Here is a 17,386-nt window from a genome sequence, read left to right as displayed (position 1 = left end):
ATCCCAGCTACTTGGGAAGCTGAGGCAGGAGAATCACTTGAACCTGGGAGGTGGAGGTTCAGTGAACTGAGATCATGCCACTGCACTCCAGCCTGAGCAACAAGAACGAAACTCTATAAACAAACAAACAAACAAACATTTTAATCAGGAAGAGAATGGCCTTCATATTCACTAGTCACTTACGTGTTCCTTCTTCAGTCACCATCCCCAGGCCTTCAGCTTTATTCTGCCTCTCAAATGCATTCAAATCAAGGACACTTTTAATACACAGAAAGAAACAACATTCAGCGCTACACACACTGGGAAAGCAGACTTCTTAAGTTAATGTATCTACTGACTACAAATACCCTGCCCCTGTCTTATCATAAATAAACTAACACATTCCACGGTGGTTGAAAGTCTAATGATTCCTTGGCTTTGTGCCAAGCACTGCTGTCTTAGGTGCTTGTAGCTCACAGACTTTGTTACATATAGGGAGAGGGGTCACACACACTTATGGTGACTCTCATTGTCTGTCTAGTTTGATTCTTTTCTTATGAAGATTTAGAAAGGTTTTCCTAATTAAAAAGGAATAATCTGTTTCTAAGATTTCTTCAGAGAAAGTTTACTTAAACTGCACTGATTAATGTTCGTCTCCCACCTTTATCTACTTTCTCTGAGAATCACATGGAATTGTGGTTTCCAGAGCTTAGGATGGGATACAAACTTCCAGATTTCAAAAGGCTGAACCTTTTTATGATTGTACATCATTCAAGAGCCTACAGAAGCTGAAGTTCAGCTTTCCATAGGCAATGGTGTCTCCAGGTGTTCCTGAACTTACAAGTCGGCCTTCATTTTTCTCCCTACTCCCCACAACCTTCCCAGTCACAGCCACTGCCGAATTTTACTTAGCCAGGAAGCCGTAGTGCAACCACAAAGCTTGGCAATGAGACCTCTATATAATCATGTTATTTCTAAGTAGGGCACATTCCATCTTACTAACAGAGTCTACCTTATTCCCCCAATCCGAAAGGTTTCAAAGAACGTAGCTCTTAGGAAAGCTTAAAGCTAAGTCCATTAAGACTCTGCAAAACCTAGCTTTTCCTCTACCACTGGGCAAAGACACGGAGAAAATCCGGCTTCCCTGTTTTCTTTTTACAGAGTCACGTGTTTTGTGATTTAGGTAAACTTCATTTACCCAATTTCATCACTCAGGTAAAAATGACTTAGGTAAACAATGAAATCTCTATTGGCATTTTTGTTTGTTTGTTTTTCCCCCCAGATTCTGCTGGCAAAACAGCCTGCTCATCAAAACAAAACTATCCTATTTTGGTTTGGCCATCAGGGGAGGAAAACATGGGAAAGGACATTTGGACATAGTCGCTTTGAAGCAGCAGTTTTGAACCTGAATCTGTGCAACACACATTTCTGATCATTACTCCATTCCTAAACACCCAGTTTGAATGTTTTAATTTCCCTACTGCTTAAATATTTTAAAAACATAGTTTTTACTTGGGTTGGGTATGGTGGTTCACATCTGTAATGCCAGCACTTTGGGAGGTCGAGGGCGGCGGATCATAAGGTCAGAAGTTTGAGACTAGCCTGTGCAACATGGTGAAACCCCATCTCTACTAAAATACAAAAAATTAGCAGGGCATGGTGGCAGACACCTGTAATCCCAGCTACTTGGGAGGCTGAGGTCGTAGAGTTGCTTGAACCCAGGTGGCGGAGGTTGCAGTGAGCCGAGATTGTGCCACTGCACTCCAGCCTGGGTGACAGAACGGGACTCAATCTCAAAAATAAATAAATAAAATAAATAAAATAAAATAATAAATAAATAAATAAAACAGAAGAAGAAATTGAGTTGCCTTGGTTTTTGCCATCTCTGGGTTCTTATGTACTATTTTAGCCTCAGAGAGTCAGGCCTGGAGATATTCCATTTTGTTTTCCTGAAAGGATAACAAATGAATAGACTGTTTGTGGGGAAAAAAAACACACAAAGCTGAGAACTAAGAATTTTACTGCAGCTCAGATATGCTCCCTACTGCCCAGGGTACAATATTTTACCCAAGGAAATACAGTTACCAAAAGTATAGAGTCCACCAAGGAAATGATGTCCATCTTCCAAATTTTTAAATGGAAAACATAATTGGAAGCAAATGAGTTAGCTAATTAAAAGTTTAATTTCTTTAGAATGGTTTCCAGACTATTCAAATACATATGAATCTTAGACAACAAGCTGACACTTTTCTTAGATTCTGGCTCATCCCTGAATGGAGCAAGTGTCATGACCTATGGCTCTTGATGATATATTATTTATGTGCGAGAGCCGTTCAGCCATGAGAGGTGGTGCAAACAGCTTAATAATATGAATGCTAAGGTTCAAAGCCTAGCTTTTTAGGCTATGTCAAAATGTTCCCATGCCAGGATGTACCTCTGTCAAAACGGATGTGTCAAAATTCATACCACCCCAACACACATTCAAACTCAAAGAGTTGTTAAGGATAAAGATGAACAAAGTGGGTTTAATAAAACACAGCCTTGAATCATAGTCAGGAATCCCCCTTCTTTTCTACTGTTTTCTGGTTTGACTTTCAAGGGCATACATGTTTGAGGAGAAACTCAACGTGCGCACGGAGCCTCCTGGGAAAACAGCATGAAAATGGAGGTAAGGAAGGGCGATTAGAAACAGCAGCAGTCGGGGAGCGTGTGTATATAGCTGATGGCAATCACATTTTCCCCTCTGAATGCTAGTTGAATTGTAATCCTGAAGGCTGGAGGAGCAACATCTACTCTCTTAGCTTTCTAAAGTAGATGACTCCTCTCTCAAAAATTCTATGGTAGGCCAGTATATTTTGTGCTCCCCTTCCCCTGCCTCCCTATCCTTAGATGGAAGAGTTTTTTAAATGCTGTGGTAGTTTTCCCACATTTACCTGCAAGACTGCATAAGACCAGAAAGGCTTTGAAAGAATCCAGCATCCTTTTTCTCCTTTAGGTAATCTAGCATTTTCTGCAACGGAGACACAGCGTTAAGGGAAAAGCAATGAAAACGATGCCACAGAGCTGACCCTCCTGATCCTGATGGAGAAATCTCCAGGCACATTGGGTTGGACCCTCTACGTATGGAATCAGAATCCCTTGGGGTAGACCATGTTTATTTTATAAAGGCCCACTGGTATTTCTTCTAGGGCAGATTGACATTCATGGATCTACTGATGGAAGTCCCTCCTATTTGGGAACAAGCACCAAGGCTGTAATAAAGTAGTATATCATGAAGCCGTGTTATAATCTGAACAGCTCACACCATGAATTTGCCATGCACGAGCAAGGAGCTTAGCCAGTATCCTTGCTGAAAGCTTAGTATTTCTTTCACAATGAGGCTTTGTTTCCTGTGCTCTCTCTTACTGGAAGGTAGGAACTTTGACATAATAAACATTTTGTTTTTTAAAAAAATAAACAAAAGGCCATGTAGGAAAGTCAACTGATACTAGAGGTAGGTGGTAGAAGGGAACAGAAATGAAGGACCACTTAGAAAATTAGAGTTTTTAATGAGAAATTTGAGAGATCTGTTTGGGATGAGTTAAAGGCTGGGAAAAATTATATGTAATAATGGTAGTTGTGAATCTGGAGACTCTCAAAGGCCCTGGGATAGAACCCTCAGGAATGCCAAGAGTCTGTTTGAAATTTCACTTCCCTGTATACACAGTTGTTTTTAACCAGAACCCAGAGTGCCTGAGAGACACCGGTGCATTCCTGTCCTCTGCAGCCTGTTCCAATTCAGACTGTTGAATGAATACCATGTGTCAGGTACTTGGCTGTATGCTTCTAGGTGTTGCCTCCTTTAATGCTCACTGGAGTGTAGGCTGCAGGATGGCAGGAGTTTTTATTTGTATTATTCACTGCTACACCCTCAGTCCTTACAGCAGAGTGTGGCATGGTCATTAGTCAGTAAACAACTGTTCAATGAATGAATGAATGAATGAATGAATAACCGGTTTGTGAGTTTATCAACTCCACTTAACTGATGTGGCTCCTTGCTCAGAGTATGGCAGCTAGTAAGTGAAAATAAAGGGCTAAAGTAAAAATCTAATGCTTAGGAAATTTTTCTAGAGAATATTTACATAGAAAGTTATCTACTGATGAGAAAACTATAGGTTTTTATCTTTAATCCTGAGTAAATCTTCTTTATTAAAGAAAAATTTGCCTGGAGACTCCCAGCCCTGGTTGTGTTCCCAGCTACTCTGATTTAACTGGCCACTAAGGACAAACACCAGCTAAGTGATTCTGGGCAGCCCCCTTCTGTAGCAGTCAACTCCTCTTCCCTGAGCACGACAGGTGTCAAATGGGAATACCCCGAGAGCCTGCCCAGCCACTGTGAGCTCCCATTACCTGTTGCACACCGGCATTGCCTCCATTCAGAATGGCGATTCCCAGCTTCAGAGTTTCAACCACCATGGGGCTCATCTCACCTGCCATGGCAAAGATTCGATTGAATCACTAAGGAAACAGGTGTTAAATCATACCTACTGGGTCTTAGCAGGACTCTTTAATAACGGCTTTATGTCACAGCATGATATCTTTGTGGAAGTTACATGGGCCCATCCAGAAACTGGGGCAATCACCTTTGCTGGAACTTATCATCTGAAGGACCATCTCTGCGGCACCACGCTCATGCAGCCGAGCTTGCTGATAGAGGGTTTTCTGCTTCTCCATCTCTTTCTCCTGGAAAAAAAAAAAATCACAGGGAAAGATCAGTTCCCACCCATCACCATGGAGTTCACTCATAGCGAGGCTAGAGAGAATTTTCCAGTTGCTTAAGGAAGGCAACACATATCAACTCAGATAAAGCAGACCTCTGAAGTTTATTTCCAGACACTACCCAGCTTTCTAAACTGTCTATACATAATTCGTATTTTGATGATACGTTTTCCATTTTTTGTACTGATAAAAAACACAGTCCATTCCTTTTGGATACCATAATTGTGGGAAGCAACCCAACATTAAAATTTGTTTGTTTTCAGTGTTCTGTTACACAGGGAAACCTGCTGAGGGGTCAACTTGAGTATTTCTGGCTGACTGCAGGAAATGCTCATCATCTGGAATGCTCAGACCACAGCCAACAGTTTCTTTCTTTTTTTTTTTTTTTTGAGATGGAGTCTCGCTCTGTCTCCCAGACTGGAGTGTAGTGGCATGATCTCAGTTCACTGCAACCTCTGCCTCCTGGGTTCAAGCAATTCTCTTGCCTCAGCCTCCCAAGTAGCTGGGATTATAGGCATGCACCATCACACCCAGCTAATTTTTCTATTTTTAGTAGAGATGGGGTTTTGCCATGTTGGCCACGCTGGTCTCAAACTCCTCACCTCAGGTGATCCACCTGCCTCGGCCTCCCAAAGTGCTGGGATTACAGGCGTGAGCCACCGCTCACTTTCTACCAGACATGCGTTATGAGAATGTCAAAGCTTTCCAGACTGTAATTATAGTCATTTGCTTCTGCTGTGTTTCATCATGTACTTTGTCCATAAGAGTACAAGTAACATAATCTAGTTTAATCTTGAGAATTTCAGGGTCCTGTACTGCCTCAAAATAAACATCACTATCAACTTGCATTTATAGAATAATACTGCAAAAACCATTCAAGTGCCTCTATTGCTCTGATTTTTTAATTTTTTTTTTTTTTTTTGAGACGGAGTTTCGCTCTTGTTACCCAGGCTGGAGTGCAATGGCGCGATCTCGGTTCACCGCAACCTCCGCCTCCTGGGTTCAGGCAATTCTCCTGCCTCAGCCTCCTGAGTAGCTGGGATTATAGGCACACACCACCATGCCCAGCTAATTTTTTGTATTTTTAGCAGAGACGGGGTTTGACCATGTTGACCAGGATGGTCTCGATCTCTTGACCTCGTGATCTACCCGCCTCGGCCTCCCAAAGTGCTGGGATTACAGGCTTGAGCCACCACGCCCGGCCCTTTAATTTAAAAAAAAAATTTTTTTTTTTTTTAGAGACCGGATGCTACTCTGTCGTCCAGCCTGGAGTGCGGTGGTGCAATCAGAACTCACTGCAGTCTCCAACACTTGGGCTCAAGCTATCCTCCTACTTGTCTCCTGAGCCGTTGCATCTATAGGAACACACTACCATACCCAGGTACTTTTTTATCTTTTGTAGAGATGCAGTCTTCCTATGTTGCCCAGGCTGGTCTTGAACTTCTAAGCTCAAGTGGTCTTCCCTCCCCTGGGCTCCCAAAGTGCTGGGATTATAAGCGTGAGCTACCACACTGGGGCAGATACACATTTTTCTGATTTTTTTCATTTTAGATGTTTTAATTTGTCCTTCTATGGCCCCTGTTACTACAGTAATTTAGTAAAATTTCCCACGAGAACACAGCTAGTGGTTTGCTGACTGGCATACTACCTGCTATCTTTACAGGGGCAGAGAGACAACAGAACCACAGCTAATGTGTGTGCTTCATTGAGGCAGATTTGCCAACTCACACACACCTGGTGGGTGAGCCAGATATGCTAATGTCAGCACCCACTTCCGAAGGCCTGGCCTATTGGCCTTGGAAGGTGGCTGGCTCTGTTTTTAATCTTCATGAGAACTTACTTCAAATGTTTTTTCCTTGTCTTCGTCTTCTTCTTCATCCTCACCGCTTTGACAACTCTGGATTTCATGGAGCAGGTAAGGGAGAAGACAGACAACCAAATTAAAGGTGACTCTGATAAACACCACTCTGCTGTGCAAGGGCAGGGCACAGGACCTAACTCACAGGCACCCTAGGACCTCAGTTCAGTGTAAAACCAGGAATACTTTGGCCCCTGCAGGGTAACATTTCTACCGTAAATGCCATCTTCACAGTTTCCATAGAATTCGGAAATGAGAAATGAGAACGCGGAGCTCACATCATCAAAGGGGACCTGGCTGGTTTAACCACAGACTTGACCTCTTCTACCTTACTAAAGTTCCGGTGTAAATGGGAGACAGGAATGCAGGGAGCTGCCATTTCCTAGATATGGCCTGAAGGGCATGGCAGTAAGACTGGAGACGGCTCCTAGGCTGTGAATCCTAAAGTGGCTCTTCCCACTGGGGGCCTGTGGTACAGCTAGAGATAACGGAATAGGTGCCCCTATACCCCAACACATCCTTTCTGCCTGACATGAAAGTTTCCCTTTTTCACTCAGCATTCCAGAGGTCACCATCTTTCTGGGTGACACAGAACATCTCTGGTCACACTGCCTCTTTCAGAACACCAGGAGCTCTCTCTAGTTTCTCACCTACACCTGTGTGAACTGTGTGATGTATTCTGAACACTGACTGAAAACCCAAGAGCAGCCCGTATGCCCGAGCCCCATTTAGCTGGCTTCAGAAATGTCAATGTGAACCTCTCCACCAGCACCCATTATTTCTGCAAAGCTTCAAGGTTTCCTTAGGAACACAGTGAAGTAGCTTACTAATTTCATCACTGTGGCACATGAATCGTGCAATGCCTGAAACCTATGTCATGACAAAGTCCCAGGCCTGCTATTCTACACGACAATTTTCATGCGGCTCAAGAGGTCTAAGGAAAGGGCAGAAAACTTGGGTGTACCTTGGCCATCATGCTGGAATAGGAGGTGTACAAAGGGTCGTCTTCCAATTTGCTGCAAAGAATGGAAGACATAATTAGCAGGCTACTATTTTGTATGTGTCTGTGTGTGTGACAGAGTTTCACTCTTGTTGCCCAGGCTGGAATGCAATGGTGCGATCTCAGCTCACTGCAACCTCTACCTCCTGGGTTCAAGTGATTCTCCTGCCTCAGCCTCCCCAGTAGCTGGGATGACAGGTGTCTGCCACTTTGCCCGGGTAATTTTCTTGTATTTTTAGTAGAGATGGGGTTCCACCATACTAGCCAGGCTGGTCTTGAACTCCTGACTTCAGATGATCTGCCTGCCTCAGTCTTCCAAAGTGCTGGGATTACAGGCACGAGCTACAATGCCTGGCCTTAGCAGGCTAGTTTTTGGACCCCACGTGAAAGACTGTCATATAAATCTCAAAGTTTAAGTACTAGTGAATTAATTCAGAAAATCCCCTCCCCCACTCCAATTCTTACAAACCACTCTGAAAATGTGATCCAGCACTGGCTTAACATGGAATTCATAGATGAAGGCTATAGTTTTAGGCTGTTTAACCTTCAGCTCAGTGACTGACACAGAGCAGGCTGTGGCTTGAGGTAGTTTCCCTAGACATATCTTGAGGGTCAAAAATGGGGCAGCAAGGAGGGCTGCTCAAATCTGGCTTCCCTTTTGCACTCACTGCCTTCTGTCTGAGTGAGGAAGGTTAGGAGTGGACACCAGTATCCTTGGTGCCTGGGAGAAGCAGGTGTTCTGGTGGTTCTGACCTCCTCTCCGTGAGAGCGTTGCGGCTAAAATAGAGAATGATCTGATGTAGTGGGTCAGGTGGTTTTTCTGTCTCTTCCTCCTCCTCCTCTTCCACCTTTGGAGATTTCTACACAAACCAACACAGATGATAGGTTTTAGGCATGAATTTAATCTTGTACCACGCGACTGCATGCGAACAAACAGAAGGTAAAGCGCAGGCACAGAGCGCATCAGACTAAAGCACAAAATGAAACCACTATGTCATATATTTATTTCAGGATAGAAACCGTAAAGGTGCAAGGTGTGAGATATATGTGTATGTAGGTATAAATATGTATTTTTATTTCTACAGCCAATCAAAGAAACATTCCAATTTTACTTTAAAACAAAATAAAAAAGCAAAAGGCTGCCCATCAAGGGAATAGCTGCATACCCCAATCAGCAGACCTTTCATGCAAGCTCTGGGCACCCAAGTCCAGGAGGGAAACCCCACAGTCACCTGAGAGACTGGCTCTCTCGGGCCAACAGCTGACATTTCTTTTGCAAAGCTGGGCTCGACACGTGGGTAGGGCAAGAGTTACAAAGCAGTGGGACCATTTTGGGTCTAACACTATTCTAGATTCAACCCAGCAAAACATTTCTCTTTCCTAACCAAACTCTTCATTCTAAAGTTCTTATTGCTCCTGAGAGCTGCCATCCCGGAGCTGCAAGCCTTGCCCTTCTCCTTCGATCAGGTCTTATCTTTATCGCCTTTCACAGAAAGAGAAACAGTAGCTAATATCAGAGGTAAAAGAGAATTTTCTAGCAGTGACAGAGGAAGCAGGGTGGACTGTATTTGGTAAATTGATGAGAACTACATGGGTTGTATGAATGGTTCGGAAGACGTAGAGGGCTGAAATGACGGTCATTGTCAACTTCACACTCATCTAAAAACTGAGAAAACCAACCGAGTGTCTTTCTCACCAACAGGAATATAGGAGAACAATGAAAGACATAAAGATGAGGGGAAGGAAAACAGGAAAAGGCTTTTAAAAGGAAGGAAAGAAACAAGGAAAGATAGACAGACATTTGGAAAAGAGTGACTATCAGAAACACAGAAGATGAACAGAGAGAGTGAGTGGTAAGAAAAAAGGTTCGTGAGAGAAAGAGAAAAAGAACCACAGGTTGGCCAAAGAAGAGAGGGTTTTTTTTCTCTCTGAACTAGAATGAAGCTCCGTGGCACCTCTGCAATAAGCTTTTCCCCTCGTGTGTCATTTTAAGTGGCTTTAGAGCATGAAGTCTGTTAGAGGCAAGGCATGCCAAATTTTCTGAAACGCCAAGTATAGAAATGCAAGATGCAGAAAGGGTATTTAGATGCATCTTCCCCAAAGCAGAACCACTGAGTGAGAATGTGGGGCTTTGGCGGGGTGCCTCCTGCAACCAATGGTGCTCAAAACTTCACTTAGCATGAACCCCCCATGACATGGCTGTGCATTTCAAGAAGTATTAGTTGTTAACAGCGACGATGACGAGGATGATGATGGTATTAGCACCTCCAAGTGAAAATTCATCCTCTAGCTCTTATGACCATTAGCAGAGCCTCCCCTGAGCATTTACACAGTCAGTTGCTTTCAAATTTATACACGCGATTCCTTGTGAATGTTTCACTGTTACAACCACACACATGAATTCAAAAATCAAATTCATCCACACCCATATCTGCTCCCAGGGGAGTCAGTACTTACAGCCAAATCCTGTACTAGTTTCTCTTCAAAGGAATACTCCTCTGTTTCTATCCAAAATCTCTGATAGCCATGGAGGAAGAGGTTAATAGAGCGGTGCCTGAGCGGAAGGGGTGAGAGGGAGGTCAAGAGGGAACTTGTTCTTTTAGTTTGGGCAGTTAATGGTTAGTAAGAAGGACAGACTTTTGTACAATTTTTATCTTCTGATTGGTCAGGGTAGCCAGTAGCACACCACAGAATTCACTTCAAAGAAACCAGAACCCTCTAACGTGGTGGATCTTGAATATTAGAGCACCTTCTGAAAATGACAAGGGTTAGCGAAAGACATGGCAGTTATCTCTAATTCTAATCTGTTCTCACAGAGACTTTATCACATTTCCTCTCCATTGAGAAATCAGCCACTAGGGCAAGTAACAGAACTGAAGTATTTGCTTCATATGGCAATTTAGTTGTTTTTTTAGGCTGATCAGCTTTCTAGGTAATCCAATGTAAGTCATGCCGATGATCAGTGGTTTAGTCTTAGAGATACCAAAAATACCACAGGGTGGCTTCTTCTCATTCTCCAAGTAACCATATTGGCAAGGCGCTCCAGCTTTTACTTAGCAAATCAAGGTTTAAGCATGGTACGCCACTGGCATATTTTCTGTGTGCCTCATGGATTCTAGCTATGTCCCCAGCATGTGGGTGCACTGAATAGCTAGCATGAGCCACTCCCGATAAGCCAGGATTGACTTCTGGGAATATCAGCCACTGCAAAGCAGCCAAGTGTTTACAGAACGTGAGGACACTGGTAAGGAGGGAAGGGGAGAGGAGGAAGATAAAAGTCAACACCGGAGTCATTAAGCCCCGGTCATGGTTTCTGGAAGAACACTGCCCTTGCCATCTTTCTTCAAATCTGACCAATCAGAATTCTTCTTAAAAATTGCACAAATTTGTGTTTTTATGGTAACGTTAAATCATGGTCAATAAAGGAGGAGTGTGCAGAGAATGAGCAGGTTTCTCCACAGGTTACATTACCATTAAAATGGGTATAAGCCTGTCATACTGAGTTTTTTCATTAACCTTTTCCAGCCAAACTTGTTGAAAGGTGCTCAGGAAGAAATTACTAATTTTGTGTCTGGAGAGAAGCACACAGGTTTTCTTTTAAAAACTAGCATCAGAGAAAGTTTTCACATAATAAAATAAATCCCTTAAGCCCCTTAGTTTGGGAGATTCTGTGCAGTTAGATCATCACAGGGTGGAGAATAGCTGTTGTCTCCAGCATTAGCTTCACTGTTGTTATGAAATCTATTTCCAGTCCTCCGTGCTAAAGAGATCACCCACAGCAGCTCCTCTAAAACAACTGGGTTAGGGACAGTCATGCTTCATGAAGGACAGAGTGAATTCCTAGACTTGCTCTTACCCATACAGAGTAGAACTACTAAAGGCACAGCCCAGATATGTAAGGATGGTGTAATACAGGCATCCCCAAACTACGGTCCGCGGGCCGGACGCAGCCCCCTGAGGCCATTTATCCAGCCCCACCGCCGCACTTCAGGAAGGGGCACCTCTTTCACTGGTAGTCAGTGAGAGGAGCACAGTATGTGGCGGCCCTCCAACGGTCTGAGGGACAGTGAACCGGCCCCCTGTGTAAAAAGTTTGGGGACACCTGGTATAATATCTTCAGTAGATTTAGAAAAAAAAATGCTTTATTTTATTTATGTATTTATTTTTCTGGTGAGACAGAGTTTTGCTCTTGTTAACCAGGCTGGAGTGCAATGGCGCAATCTCAGCTCACCGCAACCTTTGCCTCCTGGGTTCAGGTGATTCTTCTGCCTCAGTCTCCAGAGTAGCTGGAATTACAGACATGTACCACCACACCTGGCTAATTTTGTATTTTTAGTAGAGACAGGGTTTCCCCATGTTGGTCAGGCTGGTCTCCAACTCCTGACCTCAGGTGATCCGCCTTCCTCAGCCTCCCAAACTGCTGGGATTACGGGAGTGAGCCACTGCGCCTAGCAAAATGCTTGTTTTTGAGAGATGTAATTTCTGCCTAGCTGTCCTGGCCCTAGAGACATGAACTTAGACCTGGGCTCTTTTGGAGGCCAACTTAGCACAGTGTCAGGTAGGAATCTCAACCAGATAAGGAAGGAAACACTTTGATGTTTTGACACTTCCAGAAAAGAAACACAAATTCTAAGCACTTCTGCTTTTTCTACTGGGTTGAGTTTCAATTTTCTGTCAGGACTTCAGCAGCCTTGATGCCCGACCGCTTCACCTCGTTTTTCATCTTTCTATTAATGAATTCTACCTGATTTGGTAGTGGCTCATTATCTTCCAAAGACAGTAATCTGTTTCTTGACAGAGATCTGTTGGAACAGGTATGTGCCTCAGAGGCCATGATTTTTTTTTTTTTTTTTTTTTTTTTTTTAGATGGAGTCTTGCTCTGTCACCCAGGATGGAGTACAGTGGCACGATCTCAGCTCAATGCAACCTCTGCCTCCTTGGGTTCAAGTGATTCTCCTGCCTCAGCCTCCCAAAGAGCTGAGACTACAGGCATCTATCACCATGCCTGGTATTTGTTTGTTTTTTGTATTTTTAGTAGAGACAGGGTTTCACCATGTTGGTCAGGGTAGTCTCGAACTCCTGACCTCAAGTGATCCGCCCACCCTGGCCTCCCAAAGTGCATGGGGTACTGTGCCTGGCTGACACCATGATTCTTAAACATCTTCAAAGACCCTAACGAAGAAAGCCAAGGTGGCCAGTTGGCTCAGGATGAGGTTATAGGCTACTGTTGACAAATGATCACCAAGTTCCACAATTTAATGAAAATAAAATGTCAAGCATAGGAATAGTCCTTCATCTGATATTTCAGATAACACATATATTTCCATAAGCTTCAGAATGTATTTGTCTAAGTCAGTTTATTTTCCCTGATCAAGTGACAATATTCCTACTGATCTGATAGTCAATGAAGCAGAGGCTGATATTTAATTACTAGCTTTGTTTACTGACCCAAGGACCAACCTTACCTACTCTGTGATGAGTCTGAGGACAGGAATGTCACCACATCATCAACGACACTGAATGAGTCTGGGTGGGCAACTCTGGGCCAGTGTGTCAGATACTATTCCCTATATTGATGAGGATGTGTCACAAACTTTTCAGAAAAAGCTTCAAGTATTTTTTACTTCAAAGTATAAGCTGAAACACCTGAAGACATCGTGCCTCTGGCATGCCTCTTGAGGCATCTCCAGCCTTTTTATATTTTGACAGTTAGTACACTGTGCTAAAAGATTCTCAAGTTACATTTCCGTACCTGCTGAGGAAATGGTAATTTTAGCGTCAAGTACCTGAGCAGAGAAATACTGTTTGACCCACTGAGAGAAGTTGGGGTAAAATGTTTCAGAAAAAGTTTCTTCTTTACAGAAGGCTTCACATGCTAACAAAGAATCCCACCTCAGCAAAAGTAGTGTACTTCCATATGCTTACTCGGCTAATTTGAGGGTACAGGCAGGAATGGAATCTAGAGAATCTCATCTGGGTTCAGTTTTTATGCTTACCTTGATGTCTTAGCCAGGCCCTTACATTATGCAGACCACCATAGCTCCATAGGCCAAGGATTCCAATTTCTATTCCTTGGATTAAGAGCGAGAGAGCACAGCTGTGGGAGGACACCTCCATTCCCATCACTGCCTTACATGCCAGGAAAAAAGATGAAATACTTGCCTGGGCAGGTTGTAGAGAGGGGCCATTCTGAAACAGGCCACCACTGCCCGTTTGCGTTGCTTTGATAACAGTTTGTGCCAGACGGCCTTCTTGGACCTCAAAGGCTGTTCCACCTGAGAAGAAATCACACAGGTTGGTACCCATTAGACCTGATCTTTTGGGGGCAGAAGCTAGTCACCTGTAGCCCAGACTTCTTAACCCTGGAAGAATTTTGGCTTCTCAACTGTGGTTAGCAAAATGCACCCAGCAGCGGATGATTTCAGTTGTGAAGGTCTTACGTTTTCCTCTTTCTTCCAATGGCTTTTAGTCATTTATTGTCTATTAAATGGTAGGAGACTTAAATGGGGCATTTGAGGGAATGGCAAGCATGCAGAAAATGCTGGAGGGGAAATAATGGAGAGATCTGCTATCACAGGGCATCAAGGTGGCATGTGGGGGTGATCTGGGATGATTCTTGCTCCTTGTTTTCTTAGTCTTATGAGGGCACTTGTGCCTGAGAGCTGAGTGTGGAGAGGAGCCTGGTATTGTTCGGGGTGTTTCTACTTCCCCATTCCTCAGGGCAGATGCTCCTTACCTGTTCCAGGTGGAAGACAGCTGCTGAAATTCTCTGCACACGCTCCACTGTCTTTTCTGGATTGAAAGGTTCTTCACTCTTCAAAACATCCTTGTAGAGGTTCAGCTGCCATTTTACAGCTGGGTCATCAGACTGAAAATTGAAGCATACTCCTAAGATGAGAAATTTCCTGTACCTCTTATACCGAAGGAGCCTTTTGGTCCTACCATGGTTCCATAGGAGTTAAGACTCTCTTCTATTATTGCTTCACTTTCATTTTCTCAATTGTCTTCTGGAACACTGTAGATGCTCTATAGGGACTTCTCATTCTAACTTCTATGTCTCTTAATGCTTCTGTCATATTTTCTGTCTCGTCATCTCTCTGTGTTGCATTTTGTTTTGGATGATTTCCTTAAAGCACTCTTCTAATTTATAACTTCTCATTTCAGCTATTTCTAGCCCATTTTTAACCCATTTACTAGGTTTTTAATTTCAATGACTATTTTTTATTTTTATAATGACTATGAAGTCTTTGTTCAAACCCATCTCCCCTTCTCCTTTTTAAAAATATAACATCCAATTATTGCTTTACAGGTTCTATTACTTCCTTTATATCTCTTTAAAAGTTTTAATCATATTTACATTTACATCTTTCAATAGCTGCTTATGCTTGAATTATTCTCTGTTTCATATGATGACTAACAAATTTCCTGATGTGCTTTCTAAAAAAAAAAAAAGCTTGTCTTCAGGAGGAATTTTACTTACAGGTATCTCAGTTTATATTTCAGGAGGTGGAGACTCTCCAAGTGGTTTAATGGGTTTCTCCATGGAATGGTTGTAGGTTTTTTTGGTTCAAGGCTAACTTTATGGAAGTTTCTTGCTCTGTATTTATGCACAGTGTGGGTAATTAGGTCCCTATTCCTCTTCGTTTATGATTATTAAAAAACTAAATCCCTAAGATTTTTTTTCTGGCCCTTGAGATTTCTCTTTATTGCCTTTTTTTCTAGTATATTTTATTCACCATTCCTTTATGTTTGGGGTGGAAAGGAAAGACTTTGTGTGTTGGCTTTGCTTTCCATCTCAGGGCATAATGTACCTGAGGAAAGAGTTGTTCAGATTCACAGGCTTTAAAACATCTCAAATGGCCTTTAAAATCAAAATTGTATTTTTTTATTGTACCAACTAGACACAAAATTATTTTGTTTCAAAATCTCTTTAGAGCACGAGGTGCTAAAACTTCTCCCAGGTGTCCATCGCATGGTTTAACAAGATTTACAGTGAGTAAATTCTGAGACCTCGTCTACACTCTCCCTGCTAGGGCTTGACATTCACATAATGGGACATTGGAATAGATGCTTTCCTGGGGTCCTCTTTGTAACCTCTTTGCAACAGCGAAGAACACAAATTAAGGACAAAATAAAACAAAAAAGGGCAGTTTATGTATCAGTAATTAAAGAAATAAAGGAGACAGCTAGTCCTACCGATTAATCACAAATACCCCAAAACTCTTTTTGGAACGCATGTAAGAAACATGAGTAAATTAAGCGAAAAGATGGAACCCCGCAGGCAGAAGGAAAGCCTGTGTGAGTTCTCACTGCCTTCCTGAGTCATCACCTTTTCCTGCAAGTGCAAGTTGTTCCGCAGATGTTCTCTGACCTCTTCATCTGTGTCCCTCTGTGGAAAGAGATGTCAAATTTTATTCCTGGAGATCACCACGGAACTGTCAAGTAGCATATGGGGATATATGGAGAGTCAATGCACACTTTTGCTGGGATCTTTGTTAGAAGAACAAAAGAAAAAATATTACAGAGATTTGTCTGGAAGGGACACGCTGACTTCCAAGCCCACTTTAAAGATGAGGGCATGATGCCTCCATACACACTGGTTTCTGCTCATTTGCCCCCTGCTCCCAGGGGAAGAGGACTAACCATTTTGGGGGCTGAATGCCTAGCACTACACCACCTGGGTCACACACTCAGCCCAGACGGGCAGCTTACATGGCTGTATCGTGATTTTGCAAGGGAGATCAGCTCCTGGTCTCCTGGAGTACACATATTCAAACCAATGGGCAGCATTTTCTTGAGTGCAGCCACGATGAGGGAGGTCTGGATGGAATACAAGTCTCCCCGCCGCTTGGTCTTCTTCCGCTCCTGGTCCTGTCCTCCAGACTAGGAGATGATGTTGGAATAAACAGAGAGGGGCTCGGTGATTCTCCAAAAGAAATGGCCTCATGTCAGAGGCTGCCTGCCTCCTTGTGGCCCTGTCAATATAGACCAGGCCTTACTACACCTTAAAGGACAGTGAAAACAGTGTGTTAAACAAGGATGAATTAGGTATCCATAAAAGACCAGCCATAACCCTGAACCTTCTCCTTCTGCGCATGCACACACAACCACATAACTGAACACACAACACAGACGCCTATGGTCTTTGCTCACCCACTTCTGGACGGAACAAGTAAACTGGTGTTCTAAAAAAAACAATGATTTGGTAACTGACAAAAATGACCCCAGAGAAGTTCTGAGAATTCTGATGCTGGGGAATCACTAAAAATGTGAAAGAGCATCCACCATAGAATAATTGCCCTGTGTTTCCAAAGCTGAAGCTGGTGTTTTGGAGAACCTCACTTAGACTCCCCATCACAAGCAATGCAAATTCTTACAGGAAAAGGAAAATCTGAAGTAGGGCTGCTTTGGAATCCAGCTGAAGGAAAGTTAGGAGAAACACCTGAAGACATAAAAGAGAGGAACTCCTCAGTTCATGGAAGCTTGCACCTATATTTGGCTTATGACTTCTCATCCTTTTCAGAGAGTGCACTCAGTGACGTTGTATTAAGAGAGGAATCCAGCCCAGGCACAGTGGCTCACACCTGTAATCCCAGCACTTTGCGAGGCTGAGGCGGGTGGATTGCCTGAGGTCAGGAGTTTGAGAGCAGCCTGGCCAACGTGGCAAAACCCCATCTCTAATAAAAATACAAAAGTTAGCCAGGCGTGGTGGCACATGCCTGTAATCCCAGTTAATTGGGAGGCTGAGGTAGGAGAATCAGTGGAACCCGGGAGATGGAGCTGGAGTGAGC

At 43.2% G+C, this 17,386-nt stretch overlaps 1 protein-coding gene across 11 annotated transcripts in view; it reads right to left on the bottom strand.

Moving 5' to 3' along the window:
- Positions 1 to 17,386, bottom strand: part of RYR3 (ryanodine receptor 3) — a 564,246-nt gene that overhangs the window by 41,535 nt on the left and 505,325 nt on the right. For all 11 annotated transcript variants that reach the window (XM_074394143.1, XM_074394150.1, XM_074394148.1 and 8 more), the window contains 12 exons: positions 16,308 to 16,478; positions 15,925 to 15,984; positions 14,332 to 14,463; positions 13,758 to 13,870; positions 10,053 to 10,149; positions 8,349 to 8,455; positions 7,560 to 7,611; positions 6,578 to 6,634; positions 4,602 to 4,701; positions 4,369 to 4,448; positions 2,913 to 2,989; positions 184 to 257 (listed from right to left, as the gene is read on the bottom strand). In XM_074394143.1, coding sequence (XP_074250244.1) covers positions 184 to 257; positions 2,913 to 2,989; positions 4,369 to 4,448; positions 4,602 to 4,701; positions 6,578 to 6,634; positions 7,560 to 7,611; positions 8,349 to 8,455; positions 10,053 to 10,149; positions 13,758 to 13,870; positions 14,332 to 14,463; positions 15,925 to 15,984; positions 16,308 to 16,478 — 1,120 coding nt within the window. The remainder of the gene's footprint in view (positions 1 to 183; positions 258 to 2,912; positions 2,990 to 4,368; positions 4,449 to 4,601; positions 4,702 to 6,577; positions 6,635 to 7,559; positions 7,612 to 8,348; positions 8,456 to 10,052; positions 10,150 to 13,757; positions 13,871 to 14,331; positions 14,464 to 15,924; positions 15,985 to 16,307; positions 16,479 to 17,386) is intronic.

The sequence above is a fragment of the Saimiri boliviensis genome, chromosome 2 (genome assembly GCF_048565385.1).
Source record: "Saimiri boliviensis isolate mSaiBol1 chromosome 2, mSaiBol1.pri, whole genome shotgun sequence".
Classification (NCBI taxonomy): domain Eukaryota; kingdom Metazoa; phylum Chordata; class Mammalia; order Primates; family Cebidae; genus Saimiri; species Saimiri boliviensis.
The sequence above is the reverse complement of the archived record's forward strand: the minus strand, read 5'-3'. Positions and strand labels throughout refer to the sequence as shown.